This window comes from Electrona antarctica, assembly GCF_951216825.1.
Source record: "Electrona antarctica genome assembly, chromosome: 9".
In the NCBI taxonomy this organism is placed as follows: Eukaryota; Metazoa; Chordata; class Actinopteri; order Myctophiformes; family Myctophidae; genus Electrona; species Electrona antarctica.
The window spans coordinates 45625327-45646906 of record NC_136790.1 but is presented as its reverse complement, the minus strand read 5'-3'; the positions used below and the strand labels follow the sequence as shown (position 1 = coordinate 45646906).

Below are 21580 nucleotides of genomic sequence, written 5' to 3'. Positions count from 1 at the left end.
AGCCACCTAGACCGGATACTTCATTGACCGAGTCCTCCAGACACCCTACTTTGACCCTCTAGTCTACACACCAAATCTGTCAAAATTTAGTTTTATGGGAGATCTACTTTTGCTGAATGTTTGCCCCCCAGGAATAGATTTACGTGTATATATTTTACACCACACAATTTATGACAGTCATTGATAGCCTGTGGTAATATTGGACCAATACAATGGACTCCCATGCATATGTGAGACAGCAACTTAAAGGGGCATTCCACTCATTTTCAACATTTTACTATGTCATTAATATACCTTAGAGCTGTTGTGTGGAAATAATAAAAACGTCCCCCCCATTCTGTGTTTCCTAGAACTGTAATTATGAAGAAAAAAAAAACACACCCGTGTGAACTGAGTGGTGTAAGGTTTTATATAGCATGATCAGCTGTGGTCTGACGTAATGTCTGACGTAATGAAATCACACAAAATATGTTAAGTAAAAAAAGCTATCATTTTGGATAAATGTATGTATCACACCCGGATGTGATTTCACAACTGGCTGTTTTTGCGCAGAGAAAATGACCACGGTTGCTACGGTCATCCAGTTCACCCGGGTGTGATTTAATTACGTCAGAAATTATTTTGAACATAGCAACCATGGTCATTTTTTTATGCACACAAAAGCCAGTTGTAGGAGTGGTTTACACCACTCAAAAATCATTAACATGGTGAAACACATCTTGATGACATCATCAAGATGTGTTTCATCATGTTAATGATTTTTTGAGTGGTGTAAACCACTCCTACAACTGGCTTTGTTAGTCTGTGCAGACAAAATGAGCATGGTTGCTACGGTCACCCAGTTCACCCGGGTGCAGATTTCATTATGTAATGTCTGACGTCTGACGTAATGTCAGACCACAGCTGATCAGGCTATATAAGACCTTACACCACTCAGTTCACACGGGTGTGATTTTTTTCAGACCTCTAGTCGAGGGGCCCGGAGTCAACCCACAGAGTCTATAGTCCCTCTATGCCAGAATTGTTCCTCCCAGTCCCAGTCCCGGCAGAGTAGTCTTTCTCTAGTGGGACTGATTGAGGGTAGCTACTGGGACGTAAGTCGGGACTTAAATAAACCCGAGGGCTTCTTTCCTTTCAGGAAGAACCACTGAAGCTTCAATGAAATGAATGAGGGATCCCAACAACAACACGAATCTCTTTCTTATACCTTCATTAACATCTTTGGTGGAGCTGCCCTTCGCTCCGCCATGCATGTCCAAAACAACAAGTCTGCTTTGAAGCATTGATATGTATATGTCTACTATGTATATAGACCCACTACTGGGGCTGACAATGGAATTCATTTATTTATGTTTTGTTAAAAAAGAGACTCAGCTATTGTCAGTTGTCGTGTTTGTTGTTGTTGTTTTAAATATATAACAAAAGCTTCCAACTAGCATGACGTAATGTCAGACCACAGCTGATCAGGCTATATAAGACCTTACACCACTCAGTTCACACGGGTGTGATTTTTTTCAGACCTCTAGTCGAGGGGCCCGGAGTCAACCCACAGAGCCTATAGTCCCTCTATGCCAGAATTGTTCCTCCCAGTCCCGGCAGAGTAGTCTTTCCCTAGTGGGACTGATTGAGGGTATAGCTACTGGGACGTAAGTCGGGACTTGGTCACCCGAGTGAGGGCTATGATGTTCGAGAGACCCGAAACCCCAGATGACCTTGGGATACATCACTGAGGATACGTCCCAGGTGCATCCATGCGATGTATCTTCGTTCTGGTTTATATTCTTCAAGACAATAAGATATTGGATCAAGTATTGGAGTCAACCTAATTGTATGCTTTAAAAAAAATCTTTATTTGTGATTTACTGATAAAATGGGGGGGGGGGGGGGGGGGGGCATCGTCACATTCACATATTATTTCTACTGAGACAGGTAAAACAAAACATTGCCTCACAATGTGTTCAAATTCTTTTTTCTAAGCCGGGTGTAGAAAACAAGATGAATATATTAAAACATTAACGTAAGCCTTCCTTCCGTGAACAACTAAATTGGAAGTCAGAGTAATTCCTAAATTACAACATGAATCAGAGGCGCTCGTATCATATACATCATCACATTCCAAGCCAATCAGTTTTGGCGTCCTCACTTTTCTGTTTTTAAGCCCTCAGCCAATCAAATCATCGCTATGGGGGTACACACACGCGCGCACCACGCTGGGCATGGCCCCTTAATAACTAATGAGATCATAAATAAGATGAAACCCCTAGTATTCTCCTTGCATGATGAGGGGGAAAGAATACATCTAAATTATGAATTACCTTTTAGGGGAATATTGAATTCACCACCTTAGTTCCAGTGTTGTTTTTGGCAGCACATTTTGATTTTAGTTTTAGTCCTAGTCTCTTGAATAGTTTTAATTTAGTTTCAGTCACATTTTAGTCAAACGTTTTAGTGTTCGTAGTTTTAGTCGACTAAATATCACAAGATTTGAGTCGACTAAATCTACAGTTGATTTAGTAGAGTGGAAAAAGGTAGTCGACGGACATTTTGTCTTAGGTTTGTTTAGTCGACGGAATCAACAACTAAGCAATCAAGGAAAGCGTATGCATTGTGAGCTTTGCAGCATTTACTGATGGACAATGGTAGGACTCTCATGAAGAACTGTAAATAAGACCAAAGTACAGGAGCTTTGAGTTGAGGATCAATGGTCTGAACTATAGCATGCAAGACTCATCGATACTTCATCGCACAATGCTGAACATAAGACGATGAGCCTGTCAATAATGTCTCGTCGGCATGCGACTCCGTCATACGATGGGAGAATAAAATAAGGATTACAAGGCCGCAAGACGCCATGACCACATGTGCCCCCAAAAGCATAATGTGTAATTAATGACTGAAGAAGGACGAACGATGTAAATGAGCTAGTCAAAAATAGAGCCTCACCGAGGTTAACTGACCCCAAGTTAGAACCTTTAGGAGAAAACAGCAGGTTGGTCAATTTATGCAGTCCAATCCCCAACAAAGAAGACCTGTTGTAATGCACAAAGCCACCACTGGAGAGCAATAGAGCAACAGTTAGGTCCAAGATATTTTAGGTTCCTCAGCCAAATCCCAAATCACCCCTCTGTTGCACGTAGGCACATCTTACTGACATCATAGAGGTCCAAGGGAATACGTGTGTTGAGTAATAGCTAAGAAAACACATACATAAGCCTGGGGATTTATTAAGAAAATGTTCACAACAACTAAATACCAGGGCCTCTGGGGATGATTTGGAGGACTGTGGGGGTGCGCGCGTGTCTCTCTCTCTCACACACAGAGAGAGAGCGAGAGAGCGAGAGAGCGCGAGAGCAAGAGAGAGAGAGAGAGAGAGCGAGAGAGAGAGAGAGAGAGAGAGAGAGAGAGAGAGAGAGAGAGAGAGAGAAGAGAGAATGATGCATGGCTACAGAACATATTTATTTGCATTGGGAGCTTTAGGTGAGATTGCTCTGAAATATGTGTAACACCAACGTTCAGCTTTAATCTCACTCCAACATAATTGCCACCGTGGTGGTTGTGAATAAGCGGTCTGTCTTCTGGTTTTGCCTGAATCCACCCATCCTTCCTAAAAGTGGTACGGGGTGTGGGTCACCCAGTTGGACAACTGGTCTTTGGTGCGCTTGGCAGAACTGTGGGTGGTGAACAGGGACTTGAAGACCTCGGACTTCTCCTCCATCTGCTGGACAGACCTCTTGGTGGCAGGGGTCAGCTTGGAGGAGGAGGAGGAGGAGGTGGCGCTGGACGAGCCGGACGCACCAGCTACAGCCGGGAAGAAACACAATAAGTTGGTAGCCATTATACTTTAATTTGAACGCGAGGGCATCACTATTCCGGATACTAGGTTATATCAATCATAATCATAATCATAGTAAGCTAACATTCTGCAAAAATATGCCATCCACATCTAGGGCTGTCACGATTACAAATAGATTTTTTACTGTGTTTTACATTTCTGTTTGGCTGGTAATCAAAAAATGCACAGGACAAATATGACAAATAACTGAAATATACAAATAAATGACTGATATATTCAATATTTGTATACAAAAAAAAGTATATAAAAAAAGTAAGAACAAAACCAAGAAATAGCTGATCTACAAACTTACGTGACAGTGTAGTTTGTAGATCTGCTATTTCAGCTTATTTTTTAATGTATGAACATTTTTCAACACGAAAACGATTATGACAAAAGATTGCGATTATCTCAAATAATTGCGATTATATAATAATTGCGACAGGCCAATCCACATCACCGATCTACATGGCAAAGTGACGTGTTGTGAGCTTATAATGTAAATCAGCTATTATAATTTTTTTGAGGATTTGAATGATAATCAACCGATAATCACCAGTAGGTTACTTATCACTCGAATACAATCGAGGCAGCAGCAGCAGGCTCGCCTGAACCATTACTAACACTAACCTCAGTCTTAACCGGCCACGTTAAGTCCCCAAACCTCATATCAGTCTTAACCGGCCACGTTAAGTCCCCAAACCTCATATCAGTCTTAACCGGCCACGTTAAGTCCCCAAACCTCATATCAGTCTTAACCGGCCACGTAAGTCCCCAAACCTCATATCAGTCTTAACCGGCCACGTTAAGTCCCCAAACCTCATATCAGTCTTAACCGGCCACGTACGTCCCCAAACCTCATATCGGTCTTAACCGGCAACCTAAGTCCCTAAACCTCATATCGGTCTTAACCGGCCACCTAAGTCCCCAAACCTCATATCAGTCTTAACTGGCAACCTAAGTCCCCAAACCTCATATCGGTCTTAACCGGCAACCTAAGTCCCTAAACCTCATATCGGTCTTAACCGGCCACCTAATTCCCCAAACCTCATATCGGTCTTAACCGGCCACCTAATTCCCCAAACCTCATATCGGTCTTAACCGGCCACGTAAGTCCCCAAACCTCACATCAGTCTTAACCGGCCACGTAAGTCAGTTTCACAATGTTTTTGCTTCGGCGGCAGTAATTTCACTCCCTAATCGCAGCCAGTATACATGCAGTATAGGCTCCAGGCGAGCCTGCTGGCCCATATAACCCATCCCATTAATTATTTGATCTATCATTTCATTCCTGAGGGTTCATGATAGCCTATCCAGAGCAATCTACAATCTACCACTTTTTTTTTTTTTTTAAAGATATTTTTTTTGCGGCTTACGCCTTTTATTGTTTTTTTTTTTGAAGGGACAGACAGACAGGACAGGCTGACAGGAAACGGGAGAGAGATGGGGGAAGACATGCAGTAAAGGCCGTGTCGGGCTCGGGAGTCGAACCCGCGGCACACTGCGACTGGATTACCAGTCGGGTGCCCAGACGGTTACGCCACCGCCTGGGCCCAATCTACCACTTTTACCTGGCTTTTTCCATTGACTGGAAGCTTGTATAAAAAGTTGGTATGGATTAGTATTATTATTAGAAGTTAAGACGTTGGGGAAATTAATGTTTTTGTTTTCTTTAATGAGAAAATGTATAGAAATACATGTCTTAAAATTGTCAACGGCACCAAATCTGACTTTTTTTTGCAGCCCACAGACAAATCACATGTCACTTTAGATTCCATGCGCGGACAGAAGAAGCTGTGTTTTACGTCATTTCCGAGTTTTTAGACAGCTGGTGGATGGAAAAGAAGCTCCACCCCCGCGGCTGACTGCCGCGACGGACAGATTCCCGGAAACGCTCTCCTCAACAAATAACCAGCTGTCTAAAAACTCGGAAATGAGGTAAAATACAGCTTCTTCTGTCCACGGCTGTCCGCTAAAGTGTGCTTGGGCACACTTTAGCAGTTTCACAGAGAGGAGGAAATCTATAATTAGAATAGATGGTAATCTCTGTGGTGGAAAGTATAACCATACCGGTAAGTGCAATTACGCAAGTTGCCTTTTCTGCTAACCAGCAGTGTTTTTATAACTATAAAACCAAGTGATGTATGGGTGAGGATATAGCATTGTGAGTATACCTGACTGGCTGCATTCACCACCACCACCATTTTGCGCAGAGCTTGTCCCAGCCACGTCCACCTGTGGAGAGCCTGCCTGGCTCTCCACTGGGTCTGGAACAACATATTTTAACATTGGTGTCCACGGCCAAATACAGATAATTCTGGGGCTCCTTGACATGAAATAGTTTGAGAACGACTGATATAGAAACATGGGGTTTTTCAGAAAACCGTCAGGATTTAGAAGACATTTGTAGAATCGTCCTCAGGTCTAAATGGGTTAACGCGTCTCATGACTTATAAAAAGACGGTAGCCACATTAGCTTTAGGCGATTTTCCTTTTGGTTCAATCAAAATTCTACAAAATGTCTTCTAAATCCTACAAAATGTCTTCTAAATTCTACAAAATGTCTTCTAAATCCTGACTGATTTCACGTCGTCAAGGACCCCAAAAAAAGATGTATTTGGCTGCAGACCCCCATCTCAGATCTACAAGCTCGTATGAGCTTGTAGATCTGCTATTTTTCAATAGCTAAAGTATAACTTTAAACATCAAAAGGGGTTCCCGCCCAGAATGGGTTAAAATGGAAGCCAAGGTCAAACTGAAGCATTTTTTTGGGTAGGATGTGTACTTGGCCTTCTTATTGTTTCATTGAAAACTGTGATGACATTCTGGATGGTACAAATAAACATTGCATCCTTCTCAGCCAACGCCTTGTTCTGAATGTGAGGGGAGAGCACTGTGCCTCATTATGCAGCACTGCTGGACTCAACAGGAAGCCACACCAACATGACGCAAAGACAACCCAGTCCTGGTGTATTAAGGCACAGTGGTTCTCAACTTCTCAACCTTTTCAGGCTGCGAGTCAGACTGGAAAAGTACTGGACCACCGGTGTCTGTACCAAAACTAAATGTACACAACACACACAGCTCAGTGGCAGTTAGTAGGGACTTTAAGCAACGACGGCTACGGCAGTCCGCTCCGGCAACCGGAAATGGATCAGCGCTCGATAGATAAACCTGCTTGCCTACTATGGCAGAACCTACACTTGCACGTAGTGTATGTGTTGGCATGCTCTGAATGAAGAAATAACACTAATTCCATATGTCATAATAACCTTGTTTATCAACTGTTTTAGAATAACACAAATAGCTCCAGCACCTTCCTCTTTCTTTTTGTTTTAAAATACGGAATTTGACACGAATTTGCGTGTCATCCTTGCGCAGGGGCCATGCTAATCTTCTCTGTATCGTTCTCTGTAACCTTCCTCTTTCCACTGCTGATCATGTCCAGCGCATGTAAGAAGCAAGTTATCAGCAAGTTAGCTGACGCGCAACGGGGTGTTCTCTTTTTTTTATGTCTGTGTTTATGTTTGACACATGCTGCATAGACACGTCGTCACCATGGGAACCAAAAAGCGATGGGAACCCGTCGCCGGCGGCTGTTTGCTTAACGATTTTGACTGCTACGGCGATTGCGTCATAGCAACCGTACTTCCACCTAGCGGAGCCGTGCTGAAAACAGTCGTTGCTTAAGGTCCCTAGTGTCTTTATTGTCAACATACCGCCTGGAGTCGAGGTGTGTCAATAACCACATGAACCCTAGCATCCATATTCTGGGCATGTCATGGTAATAAGGGAAACTGTAGGAAAAAATAGCCGATCTGCAAGCTATATAAACGCGTTAAAGTGGCATGAAACCCTAGGCCGATTAGAGATTTTGTAGTTCAAGTTCAGTTATTAAAACTACACCAACATAAAAACTTGGCAAACTGCATGAGGACGACGCTAGGACCAGAAGTGAATTCCTCATTCATTTTTCCCATAGACATTTCAAAAAAGTATTTATTTAAAGACGATTACGCCACAGAAAAAGCCAACTCGAGTTGTGACAAATCATGACAACAAACACAACATTTTGGGCCGAAAAAATAATTACAAAAAAAGTGTTGTAACCTGCCGTTTTCATCTTCTTTCTAATTATTTGTTCGGCCCGAAAAATTGTGTTTGTTGTCATGATTTTGTCACAACTCGAGTTGGCTTTGTACGACGCTTAAAAGATCTTTAAATAAATACTTTTTGAAATGTCTATGAGGAAAATGAACGGGGAATCATTTCCTGGTCCCTGGTAGGGGGCGGGACTGCAACGCTCTATAATGAGTCGCTCTTATTGAGCTGCTTTCTTTAAAGTTCAACTGTGTTCCTCATCTGCAGATGATTCTTCAGCAGATCATTCATGTCTCTGAGACATCACACACCGTCCAGGACCCACCTACCTTTTGACTCTGATGCTTTGGATGCACTCTCAGCAACCACCTTGGTCTTTTTGGATTTCTGGAGGGAAAATAAATATAAATACATTTGAGAACAAAACAAGTCACAAATAAGATGGAAGTATAATTTAAGCTAAAACACAACACTGAACACAGATTGTGGTTTTGACCCATTTAAGACTGAGGCAGATTCTAAAGCTTCTCCTAAGATTTAAAAGAAAGGAGTCAAATATTTATTCCAAAATTACAAAAATGTTATGTTGCTATATACTGTACATAGCAACAAGAACTATGACAAAGGGGGTTCTGGTCCAGAAGGGTTTTAACCCCAAAGGGGGTTCTGGTCCAGAAGGGTTTTAACCCCAAAAGGGGGTTCTGGTCCAGAAGGGTTTTAACCCCAAAAGGGGGTTCTGGTCCAGAAGGGTTTTAACCCCAAAAAGGGGGTTCTGGTCCAGAAGGGTTTTAACCCCAAAAGGGGTTCCCGTCCAGAAGGGTTATAACCCCAAAAGGGGTTCCCGTCCAGAAGGGTTTTAACCCCAAAAGGGGTTCTGGTCCAGAAGGGTTTTAATCCCAAAAGGGGTTCCCGTGCTGAATGGGTTAAAAATGGGTTCTCGTCCAGAAGGGTTTTAACCCCAAAAGGGGTTCCCGTGCTGAATGGGTTTACTTTACTTTACTCAGATTTTAAAAATCGTTTGTACCAGCATCAACTAAGATGTTGAACGAGGCTCTGAAACAGCAGTAACTGTGTGAGGCTAGATTATGTAATGTATTTTTGTTTGTCATTGATGTTTTATGTGTGTTGTCAGTTACCGGGAAGTCGGAGGTCAATACAAAAAAAATGAAATTAGAATCTCAAGAAAGGGGAAGTGTACCAGTTGAGTCATCATTATTGGAAACTAAACAGATATAAAACTGCATTAAATATAAATACATTTGAGAACAAAACAAGTCACAAATAAGATGGAAGTATAATTTAACACAGATTGTGGTTTTGACCCATTTAAGACTGAGGCCGATTCTAAAAACGCCTTCTAAAGCTTCTCCTAAGATTTAAAAGAAAAAAGAAAAGAAAGGAGTCAAATATTTATTCCAAAATAAATATTTTTTTGGAATAAATATTAGCTGGGGTAGCTGGGGTGAAAGCCCAAGACAAATTTCCCTTGCGGACAATAAAGTTTACCTTGACCTTGACTTTACTGTAACTGAAAAAATAAAATAAAAATCACACCCGTGTGAAGTGAGGGGCGCTAATATATTAAAGGCTAACTCATGTTGAATAGGTGATGTAAAACAAACTCTCTTTATTGTTAATGGCAATTAATGTTTGTGTTAGGGACAAGATGACGTAAAACTTGTAGATCTGCTATTTTTGAAAAATCATGAAAATGTGGCCCAAATGTTTGAATATATATTCTTTCAGAGTGAACATTTTTAACTCAAATATTTGCTTCTGGGGGGGGGAAATGTTTGAGAACGACGTGTGGCGATTAGCTGTGCGTCGCCACGCACGCCCATTGGTGCCGTTCAGTTCACACAAGACGGATACGTTCCTTTTATGAATGACATGACGCACCTGTCTAGCTGCAGGAGGAAGTGCTGTGACAGCGGAGGAGGCTGGAGGTGTTTGTTTGGACTCGCGGATACGTTTTGTTTGGTTGTAACCCTTTATGTTTATCATTCGTTGTTCGCACGGAGCGTTATCTTTTGGAGGGCAAGGACAAGTCATTGTGGAGAGGATCAAACTGAGAGGACTCCCCGGGGATCGTTTGGATCGTAGGAGGACACCTTGGAACAGTGGGGATTTAACAAACACTTGTACGTCCGTGAGTGAGTAACTAACGTGGATACACAACAGAACAGCTGAGGGGTTTTGGTTTACAAACTAACGGGTACCGTGCAGGGTACAATAAACATAACTGTCGGGTTTTGCGTTTGTGCAACGGCTGGATATAAACTGGAACTGTATGGGAACTGATTACTGAACTGAACTGTGGTGAACCTATGTGCTTTGAACGTTTCAATACCTATTAACTGCAATCTACGGTGTCTGTGCTTTATTGTGTTACAAGTGACTTTACAGGGTGTGTAGTAGGGATGTTGAAAAAAGTTGAAAATCGACTCGATTTTCGACTCATGCCTTCCGCGACTCAAAAACGTATGAGTCGAAAAATCGTTTTTATTTTATTTTTTATTTTTTTTGCGCCTGTCAGCGCCGCACCTCACATGCATGCCCTGGCTGCAGTTAGAGCGCCATCGTCCAAGGGTGTGGGGTGAAGGGGAAGGGTATCTTAGCAACACTGAATGCTCTGTCCCATTGGTCGTGTGCTCGTATCATGAGCCAATGGCTGCAGCTCTGAGCCCCCAGACCCCAGGTTCGCAATTCGCATCTCATTGCTCACGCTCAAAGACAGGTCCGCTCTGTTCTGAGCTGTGAGCGCTCTTCTCTTCTCGTGAAGAAAGCAGGACAGCGTTGTCAAATAAATCCCGCCGTCATTCATACTGTATTTATTCCCCGACCCGACATTAAAATACGGAACAACGTGCGTCCCGTATCAGTTCATTACGGGACTTGTGACAGGCTGCTGCAGACACTTGAGTTGGGACTAGCTGATAGCATAGCAGCCGATAGCGCCGCTGCTCCTTCAGTGTCGTTGTTTACAAAATAAAGTTTATTTTTTATTATTGGGCTTTGATCATTGATGCAAATTCTAAACATATGGATGCAGCTGCAGAAGTTGTGTTGCTTAAAGGAATGCATAGTTGCGTTCTCCTCAACTGCTGCGCAGCAACAACAAAAATAAAAAAATTATGGAAAAATAAATAGGAAAAAAAGTCGATCGACTCGTCGATTTGCGGCCTCGATTTATCGATTGGCCAAATATGAGTCGTTTGGCATCCCTAGTGTGTAGTGTGGTGCGGACCACGTTAACTGCACAGCCTTATGTAACGGTTACCCTCTTAATTGAACATTTTGTCAGGATACAACTGCCTGGCTGGCACCCCAGAACCATGATCTATACAAACCGTTACAGACTGACATAGAAACGTGGGGTTTTTCAGAAAACTGTCTGGATTTAGAAGGCATTTGTAGAATCAGGTCCTCAGGTCTAAATGGGCTTCATCCTCAACCGTCAGCAGCCAAGTAGCGCCTAAAATATAGGGACTTGGGCACTACACACACCGTTCTCACCTTCTGACAATACCGATACACATCATATCTACATTAGATGGCAGCTGTTCTATCATGTATGTTACCCACAGCCAGGGCCGGATCTACCATATGGGCACTTTGGGCACGTGCCCAGGGGCCCTTGGGCCCATCAAAAAAGAAAAGAAAATGTTTTTTTTTGTTTGTTTTTTGCTCCACAGAAAATTTCCCTGCTAATCCGAATTAAATAAATGGTGTCTAAAAAGATTAGTGTTTTATTGTTGGTGAGAAGGGCAGCTGAAAAGTGCAATTGTGTGTAAAGCAGCAACAATGCGCTAGATTGGCTGTCACTCTGGGGGGGTAGGCGACCTGAAATAGGCCAATATAACGGCATAAAAACTGCCCCAAAAAGGCTCCGAAACAGCAAAAATGTTGCACGCGCGTGAAGGGGGGCCCTTCGAGCTTCAGTGCCCAGGGGCCCTCAGAGGTGTTAATCCGGCCCTGCCCACAGCACAAAACTGAACCAACCTTTGCTTGTTTAAGTAGTTTTGCCGCGGCCCTCTTCCCCTCCATCCTCTCCCTCAGCTTGTCCACGTCCTCCTTGGTTCCGTTGATCACCACAACGTCCTGGTCGTGGAATGTGTCGCCACACTGAATCAACAGACGATGAGAACAAACATGGAGCCATTAGCATTAATAGCATACACAACAATAGAGGGTATGCAGCACGTTTCTGGCCTCGACAGCCCATACATACATCCAAGCAGAAAAGTCCCATTAGATTAAACAACGTTAAAACAACATTAAACTCACTTTCCCACTGGATTTGCCACTCACTTTATGCATGCGCATACCCTCTATAAGGAGCAGCAACGTTTAATTCATTCATTTGCATATCCCTTCAACAAGGGACCCCCCCCATCTGAAAACATGTTGTGCCAGGGACCCACAGAGAGAATGGTCTGTGAGCCAGTAGGGTTCGTTGGTACCAGTGCTGTACTCTTGGAGGGTATACCATAATTATTCCGGCACGCATATATACTTGCACGTCACCAAATGAGTTAATAACCTCATATACAGTATACACCACTTTACTTGGCCCATTGGTGGTTGAGACGGTAACAGGTACGGTCACCCCTTTTCCATCTCGCCCCACTACTCCTACTGTAAATAATAAACATAGTTCATGTTGGTGATTATATAAAAAGGTATTATCATATTCATTAGGGCCGGGACTTTAACGCGTTAATTGAGATCAATTAACTACAGAAAAATTAACGCGTTAAAAAAATTAACGCATTTTAATCGCACTATTTTTTTCACCGCGGAACGTTGTCACTGGACAGTTTTCAGATGGACCGGCGCACCACCCAGTTCACCGAGTGAAGTGTCCGTTGTTACAGGGAGTGGAAACCACCCCCCTTTAGAATGGTATGGCCCAGCAGCATTGGGGGAACAATAACACCACCAGACAGTTCACCAGACCGGGGGAAGCCGCTGAGATCACTTTGCTTGTCCCCGTGGATTGGAAATAGGATTTAAAAGGCTATCCGATGATAGCGTGGATTACAGCACAGTTGTGTGCAATTATTCAATAAAGAATTCGCATATCACCGAAGACCGCACCTCGTCAAGCCTCCAGTATCGGCTCGATGCGAAACATGTTGCATGTTGCCTAGCCTGGAAGCTAACGTCAACAACAGTAGCTCTGGTCCATAGCGTAGTTAGGACTCAGGAGGAGTTCTATGGTACTTAATTTGATCCTTTCCCCTCAGACCCACGGAAGTGCAGGCTGTGCAGCCCCTCGTTTTTAGCACAAAAAAATATGTGAAAGCCTACTTTCCTCCTTCTAACACTATGGATCAGAGCTAACGTTATTCCAACTACCAGTAGCAATTCAAGGACCCAACCAGATGACATGGTTTCTAACTAAACGGTTATGGCCAAATAAAATGTAAAATCTGTTAATGGCTGTTACTGTATGTCCACGGAAGAAACACAGAGGTGCTTTCTTATGGTCATGTCACATATTTGCTGCACCAAGCCCCCCCCAACCCTGTGGAATGCATTCCCCAAACTCTCAGAAACATGCCCCCACCATCCAAACCTTCAATATTGCTTTCCCCAGCTATTTCATCTATTTAATTCCTTAGTGTTTTTCCTCTAATAAAGTTGTTTTTGATTTATCATGTCCCCCTTGTAAAGCATTTTTGGGTACTCAGAAAAGCTCTATATAAATTATTAAATTTGAGATATTATTATAATTTATTACTACAAAAACAATGTTTTATTGCTTAAACTTATGTATTCACTATTCATTGATTCACTAGTATACCAAAATCCATTAAAAAAAATAGCTTTCTCACTGTTCTCGGGTCAAATAATGATATGCGATTAAAATGCGATTAATCGAGATTAATTAACTACAAAGCCTCTGATTAATTAGATTAAAAATTTTAATCGAGTCCCAGCTCTAATATTCATTTATCATTGTTAAGTTCACTCTGTATATCCACTGGCATAATAGCATGATGATGCCATTACAAAACATGGGCTACATGGAAGAAATGTGTTTAATAAAACGAAATTAACTGCTAGAAGGTCCTAAATTAACTTAATTAAGCAGTCACCGTCTCTCTGTCATGTTATTCTTTCTTAATTTTACAGAGTATAGAGATTGACTACTATACAATCAAATAAATCTGTATACAAGATCATTTCAGATTTCAGAGAGGGAGGGAAATACTAAATTAACTGTCAACTACATTAACACATTTCGCGGGGGCAAGTTGGTAAAGGGGCGAGTCGTCTGGTATTCGTTGAGACTCAATCGGTGAAGAGACTGAAGACAGCGGCCATCTTGTAGGCTACTGAGGTGACAATGGCCGCTGGCCACGAGAGTGTCAAAGTACTTAACAATAGATATAATGATGATGCACTCTCTCATTTAGTATTCAAAGTACTGCAGGTAGCTCAATAACAACTGCAGGTGGTCCATTTAAAATGTAAATGCTCATGGCCCGGGCCGCCGGCATGCATGGTGGTCCCGGCTCCCTAGAGTCTAGGGAGCCGGGACCACCATTCTAGGGCCAGAATTGCAGTCTAGGGCCTAGACTGCAATGCAAACCTGACAGGGTGTCGCGGGTTAAAATACCGATCCCCGACGAAAGAAAGCACACAACACAAAAAAGTAGAATGCAGTTTTATATCCGTTTAGTTTCCAATAATGATGACTCAACTGGTACACTTCCCCTTTCTTGAGATTCTAATCTCATTTTTTTGTATTGACCTCAGACTTCCCGGTAACTGACAAAAATGGTAAATGGTAAATGGTGCATTTATATAGCGCCTTTATCCAAGGCGCTTTACATAGATTGTGCATTACATTCACCCATTCACACACATATTCATACACCGATTGCGGCGGAAGCCATGCAAGGTACCAACCAGCACATCAGGAGCAATTTGGGGTTCAGTGTCTTGCCCAAGGACACTTCGACATGTAGCCAGAAGGAGCCGGGATTCGAACCGCCGACCCAAGGATCATTGGACGACCTGCTCTACCTCTTGAGTCACAGTCGCCCCGTGACTATAGACTAGTCACCTGGTCATTTGGTGCACTATTCCATGAAAAAAGAAAAAGAAAGAATAATCTACAGTACATCCTATCATACAAATAGAAAGTGGCTACAATTTGTGCTAGCAAATATCTCTCCTTTGGGAGCATTCTTCCACCACCAGCCATAACTATTTGGCCTGCAGAGTACACCCATGTCACTGATCACATGACCAACAAGTTCTAGACCTCCAGTTCTAGACTAAACAAAATGTGGGGAATTTTCCACACAACAACTCTAAGGTATATTAATAATGACACTAGACCTGTACGTGCCCGTCGGCTACCGGCCTACTTGAGAACGATGCAACTTGGGAACCCAATAATACCCGTTGTCAACTTGTCATAGCACCCGTTTTAACTGTCTGTCTGTGTCCCACATGGAGATCTCTGTATCTGCCTGTGTGTGAAGAGGGCAAACTGACTGACTGTGAAAAGTGGACTGGTTAAGTAGGCTAATCGATTGTCAGGTGTGGGGTTGCCATTGCAATCAATTGGCTGAGGCAGAGGCTGGAAATTGCACAGATGAGGGAATTTAGGCTGATTAGGCCCACTGGCAGAGTCTGGCCAGAGCTTTTTGTGGTGGTTCTGGAGAACTGTGGGTCCGACCGACTCGAGCCCGGGCACTGCACTCCCTGCGGGGGTGTGGAACGCGTGTGTCGAATATGAAGTCAGTGGGGCGAACGGTTCTCGAGTTACGTGCATTACAACCGTACACACACATGCACTCACGCAGACATACACGTGGCACATTTACAATATATTAGGATAGTTCAATGTTGAAAATGAGTGGTATTCCCGTTGGTTATAGTACTGGAGTTCATGCTTTAAATTACAAAGTGCATTTTCATTTTAATATCAATGCATTTCAATTCAAAGCTATTCCAAAACAGCTATTTTCACTTTCTTTGAAGTCTAGTGGAGTATCCAAAAATACCAATACTGCTATACGGGAGTAAGCCTACAAGTAAATGTACTTTGAAAATAGACGAGTTTCATATGGTTCAAAATACAAGATCAAAGAAACCAAATATGAAAAGGTACAAATATGAAAATAAATAAAATACTAACAATAATGACACCAAGCAAACACCGAAGCCTGGCTATCGATTAGAAGACAAGGAGCTCCTCCCATCGCCTGAGGAACTTGTTAATGACTGAACAAATGTTCGAATGTATGTGTGTCATCTTGGCTGAGTCCACTTTTACGTACCAACCTAATAAAACAAAAGCTGTCTGTTCAACACTCAACGCTAACCACTTAATGAATTGCATTTGTATAGCGCTTTTCCAAGTGCTCAAAGCGCTTTACAATGGTTCAGTCATTCATACAGTACATTGGGAGGTGAAGCAGGGAACAGTTGACGCCACCAGTGTCCTCACTTCCCACATTCACACACCAATGGTGGCAAGCTCACACCGACCGACTCATGTGGCAATGTAGGGTTCAGTGCCTTGCCCAAGGACACTTTGACATGTGGACAGGAGGAACCGGGATTCGAACCACCGACCCAGGGATCATTGGACGACCTGCTCTACCTCCTGAGCCACAGCCGCCTGGGTTAAACCCAAACCCAACTTATATGGGCCCTATATACTTACTTGACCACATTCCCATGGGCTACACAAAATATATTCACAGAAATATCTATGAAAAAGCTCACAACACTGAGCTTGCAGATCTGCTATATTCGCATGTAAGTCTCCAATTTTGTAAGGGCATTTTTGTTTTTCCCTGTACGACCTATGGTTCAAGAATTATAGGCCAAAGTGTGAATCGGCCCGTTATACATTTGGGGCAGAGGTTCGTGCAAAGAGCAAAGTGCACTGACAAACAAACAAAGGGGCGAAAACATAATGTCTGGCCTTTGACAGACATTTATCGACATACACATTTGCATTCAATACGACAAGCAAGAAAAGAAAAGAAACGGAGAAAACACCCCATGTTGCACGCATGCAAAACTCAAAAGCCCTCAGTGACCAGCAGGGGAATTTGTGTATGTGTGTATAGTGCAGGCTCAGTGGGGGTGGCCCGGTCCATGGCCATGTGCTCTGTTAACACAAGAGAGCTAATCTCAGTAGCTGACCAGGCAGCAAACAAACTCTCTGCGCTGCTCCAAAGTCAGTCACACGGTTGTTGCTGCTCCCAGCCACACTGACAAAAAACTGGTTCGGGCAGCTAAGCATTTATTTCACTCAACAGCTGTGCAACAAGCCAGAAAACCATTCAACCAGCAGTTTTGATGCGGCACTGAGCCAGCCATCTGAGAGGCGACAAGAGAGAGAGAGAGACATGGATGGGGACATACAAAGTGTGGATACTTCTAAACTATGTTCCACTAACGGACTTCTAAAACATCTGCAAGATGGAGGGAAAGAGGAGAAGATGGATTGAAGCGATGCAAGACAAAAAGTGAAAGCAAGAAGAAAAAAAAAATAGAGCAAAGTCACAAAGTGAGGGGAGGAGACAGGAAAGAAGGACTGGAGAGAGAAGCGGTGAGTCTGTGTGTCTGTGGACCTGCCGGTAACCAGGCAAAGCCCCCGTCTCAAGGGGATGGAGGAGAGACTCGCTCGGCAATATAACAAGAGCGCCCACATACTCTTTCTCCGTCACAGGCTCAAGCATTGAGGAACACAGACCCTGGGGCCACTCGTTGCCTGAGGCGACGGCAGCAGCAAAACAACCCTGGATACTCTGATCTACACAAGGCGCATGTCATTTTTTATCAATGCTGCCGCTGCAGCTGCCGTTGCTGATTACAGTGAACAAGATGCCTCACACGGATGGGACTCCTGTTCTTTGTCTCCAACGCCAGATGGAGTCTTGTTAAGACTCCTTTGGATTAATGTTTTTATTTCCACCATGAGGACATGGGGCTAATGTTTAACGTCTTCTAAGGACTACTACGGGGTCAACTAAGATCAAGGTAACTGACTAACTAACTGTGCCTCCGTTGGCATTAGCAATCTGTGCGTGCGTGTGTGCGTGCGCGTGACTATGTGTGTGTGCGTGTGTGTGACTGTATGTGTGTGTCTGTGTGTGCGTGCATGGTGCATTTTATAGACTACTATTGAGTAGTAGATACATAAAGAGATTTTACATCAGGTCTAGGCAAATAAAAAATCCAGAAATGGTTATAAAACAATAAATCATGATTGTCCATTTGTAACAAATGTCCCTTTCTTGACAGAAGATACATTTATCATTAACCACACACCTAGAATCAATAGAAAGCAGCTCAATGATTTCCAGCAATTAAAAGGCTGTCTTTCCTCCTACTGTCCTCCAGTCAAGATAAGACGAGGTCGGCCGTGGCTGCGACCACAATGCCATTCTACCCTTATCTTCAAGGATAGCAATGATAGCCTAACATGGTCAGGAAAGAACACAAGGCATTGTAGACACACCAGCACACACACACACACACACACACACACACACACACACACACACACACACACACACACACACACACACACACACACACACACACACACACACACACACACACACACACACACACACACACACACACACACACACACACACACACACACACACACACACACACACACACACACACACACACACACAGAGAGCAACCGTACCCTAGGTAACCCTTGGTAAACCTAGGGGGGGTTTCTGCTCTGTGTCACGACCGCCCGGTGTTTGCGCTTCCTCGTGTCACATTTTATCAGAAATCGACATCATTGCCAGGCAGCTGGATTTATATGTTTATCGTCTCCGCCAGGCCAAAGGTGTGGCCGACTATGATTTATTTTGCCCTCTGTCCGTCCGTCCGTCCATCCATCCGTCCGTGTGTTCTACCGTCTGTCTGAGGACAGCTAATCTTCGGCGCTGTTGGACCGATCGACTCCCTGGAGGCCAGAACAGAACCTCTGCCTCAAAATGTTCACATCGGGCCTGTGTAGGGCCACCAGGAGGCCAGTTTTTGCCAAAAAAAAGCCATTAATGATGTTGTAGGATCCGCAGCAGCAGCAGCAGTCAAACCAAACAGACGCGTTTTGGCACACAGGCCTTCTTCATCAGGCCTGATGAAGAAGGCCTGCGCGCCGAAACACGCAGGCCTTCTTCTCTGCGTGTTCCCTGAATCTGCACCCAACATACGGCTGAAGTTAACCCACACTGACTGTCAACTTGAGTCGAGCGAGCCTTTCCCTTGCAGTCGGGTTTTTTTTCCAAAAACCCATTACTCCTAACAGGTTTTGTCAAAACATCACGCAAATCTTAAATCGGTACACGTTATACAAACAGAGATAGTCGTCAAAGTGTCAGACGCTGAACCCCTAATTGCTCCTGATGTGCAGGTTGGTCCCTTGCATGGTTTCCTCCACCTCCATGAATGTGTGTGTGAATGGGTGAATGTAATGCCTGTCTATGTAGAGCACCTTGGATGAAGGCGCTATATAAATGCACCATTTACCATCATCTCTATAGCCATGTGTTCAAGACAGTTCTGTCCCATTTTTCAAATCTTCTGCCGATTGGCTGGGATTGACTTCTGCTCCGAGGAGCACATTTTGGTGTGCCAGTACAGTGAGTACAGTGACAGTACAGTATACAGTAGAGGGTACAGTAGAGGGACCACCACACTGTAACTCTGTCATTTCTCAACGGTTTCGGACGTGGGGCGGCTCGCCGGAATCAGCCCGGCCCACTGGGCACATTTCTGGGAGTCTGGATGTTCCGGGGACCCCCCCGGGGACTCCCCGGGGACCCCCAGAGACCCCCACATGGTAACTCATTTATCTACCGTTTTGGATGTGGGGCGGCTCGCCGGAACCGGGCCGGCACGCTGGCTGTGGTCCTGTGGGTCTGGAACTTCCCGGGACCCCCACACGGAGTTGCACCAATCACTTCACACGGGTGTGATCTTTCTAGTTAGCACTGCAACACTCAACCGAGAAAAAGGACCACAGAAGCAGAGCTTTTTCTGATGACTTATTAAGAATTATCCTCAGAGACAGCAACACACGTTATATAACCCACCTACGCCATTCCCCCAATTAGCATTATGTAACCACGTATAATTTGATAATTGGCCGCCGACACCCATCTGAAAATAGGTTGTTACCAGTGTTGATTCCGTCGACTAAAACTAAGACGAAAAATGTTTGTCGACTACCTTTTTCCACTGACGAAAACTAAATGGAAACGCAATGAAAACTAAGCTATGACGACTAAAACTAAGACTATACTGACAATTTCGTCAAATAAAAACTAGACTAAAATGTTAGGAAGGGACAAGCGGACAAGAAGAGATCCAGTATTATAAGTAATTTTACAATTCGTTGCATGCTGAAAATAGCCGATCTACAAGCTCACAACGCGTCTCGCTGAGAGCCTGCGACGTGTTGTGGGCTTGTAGATCAGCTACATCCTGAGAACAACCTGACCACATGGTTATAACGTAGTAGGCTACAGTATGTACACCATGAGAACAACCTGACCACATGGTTATAACGTAGTAGGCTACAGTATGTACACCATGAGAACAACCTGACCACATGGTTATAACGTAGTAGGCTACAGTATGTACATCATGAGAACAACCTGACCACATGGTTATAACGTAGTAGGCTACAGTATGTACACCATGAGAACAACCTGACCACATGGTTATAACGTAGTAGGCTACAGTATGTACATCATGAGAACAACCTGACCATCATGGTTATAACGTAGTAGGCTACAGTATGTACATCATGAGAACAACCTGACCACATGGTTATAACGTAGTAGGCTACAGTATGTACATCATGAGAACAACCTGACCACATGGTTATAACGTAGTAGGCTACAGTATGTACATCATGAGAACAACCTGACCACATGGTTATAACGTAGTAGGCTACAGTATGTACATCATGAGAACAACCTGACCATCATGGTTATAACGTAGTAGGCTACAGTATGTACATCCTGAGAACAACCTGACCACATGGTTATAACGTAGTAGGCTACAGTATGTACATCATGAGAACAACCTGACCACATGGTTATAACGTAGTAGGCTACAGTATGTACATCATGAGAACAACCTGACCACATGGTTATAACGTAGTAGGCTACAGTATGTACATCCTGACCACATGGTTATAACGTAGTAGGCTACAGTATGTACACCATGAGAACAACCTGACCACATGGTTATAACGTAGTAGGCTACAGTATGTACATCCTGAGAACAACCTGACCACATGGTTATAACGTAGTAGGCTACAGTATGTACATCCTGAGAACAACCTGACCACATGGTTATAACGTAGTAGGCTACAGTATGTACATCATGAGAACAACCTGACCACATGGTTATAACGTAGTAGGCTACAGTATGTACATCATGAGAACAACCTGACCACATGGTTATTGCGAACGCAGTGATTGCGAATGCAGTGAGCATTTACTATGAGACCCAGCAGATCCTGTCTGTCTGTCCGTCACGCTGTAACACCACCGGCCTGCCACCAGAGGGCCGGTGCTTAACGACGACACTGTCAATACTAGCCCAAAATAATAGTGCACGCACGTA

At 43.7% G+C, this 21580-nt stretch overlaps 1 protein-coding gene across 2 annotated transcripts in view; it reads right to left on the bottom strand.

The window, feature by feature from the left end:
* Positions 1-3500: 3500 nt before the first annotated feature.
* rtf2 (replication termination factor 2) overlaps positions 3501-21580 on the bottom strand; it is a 40563-nt gene continuing 22483 nt past the window's right edge. Inside the window, exons 6-9 of one of the 2 annotated variants that reach the window (XM_079511286.1) lie at positions 11936-12058; positions 8263-8320; positions 6007-6099; positions 3501-3798 (exon numbers count right to left, since the gene is read on the bottom strand). In XM_079511286.1, the coding sequence (XP_079367412.1) occupies positions 3605-3798; positions 6007-6099; positions 8263-8320; positions 11936-12058 (468 nt within the window). In that variant the 3' untranslated portion in view covers positions 3501-3604. The remainder of the gene's footprint in view (positions 3799-6006; positions 6100-8262; positions 8321-11935; positions 12059-21580) is intronic. The other variant, XM_079511287.1, reaches the window with a different exon arrangement.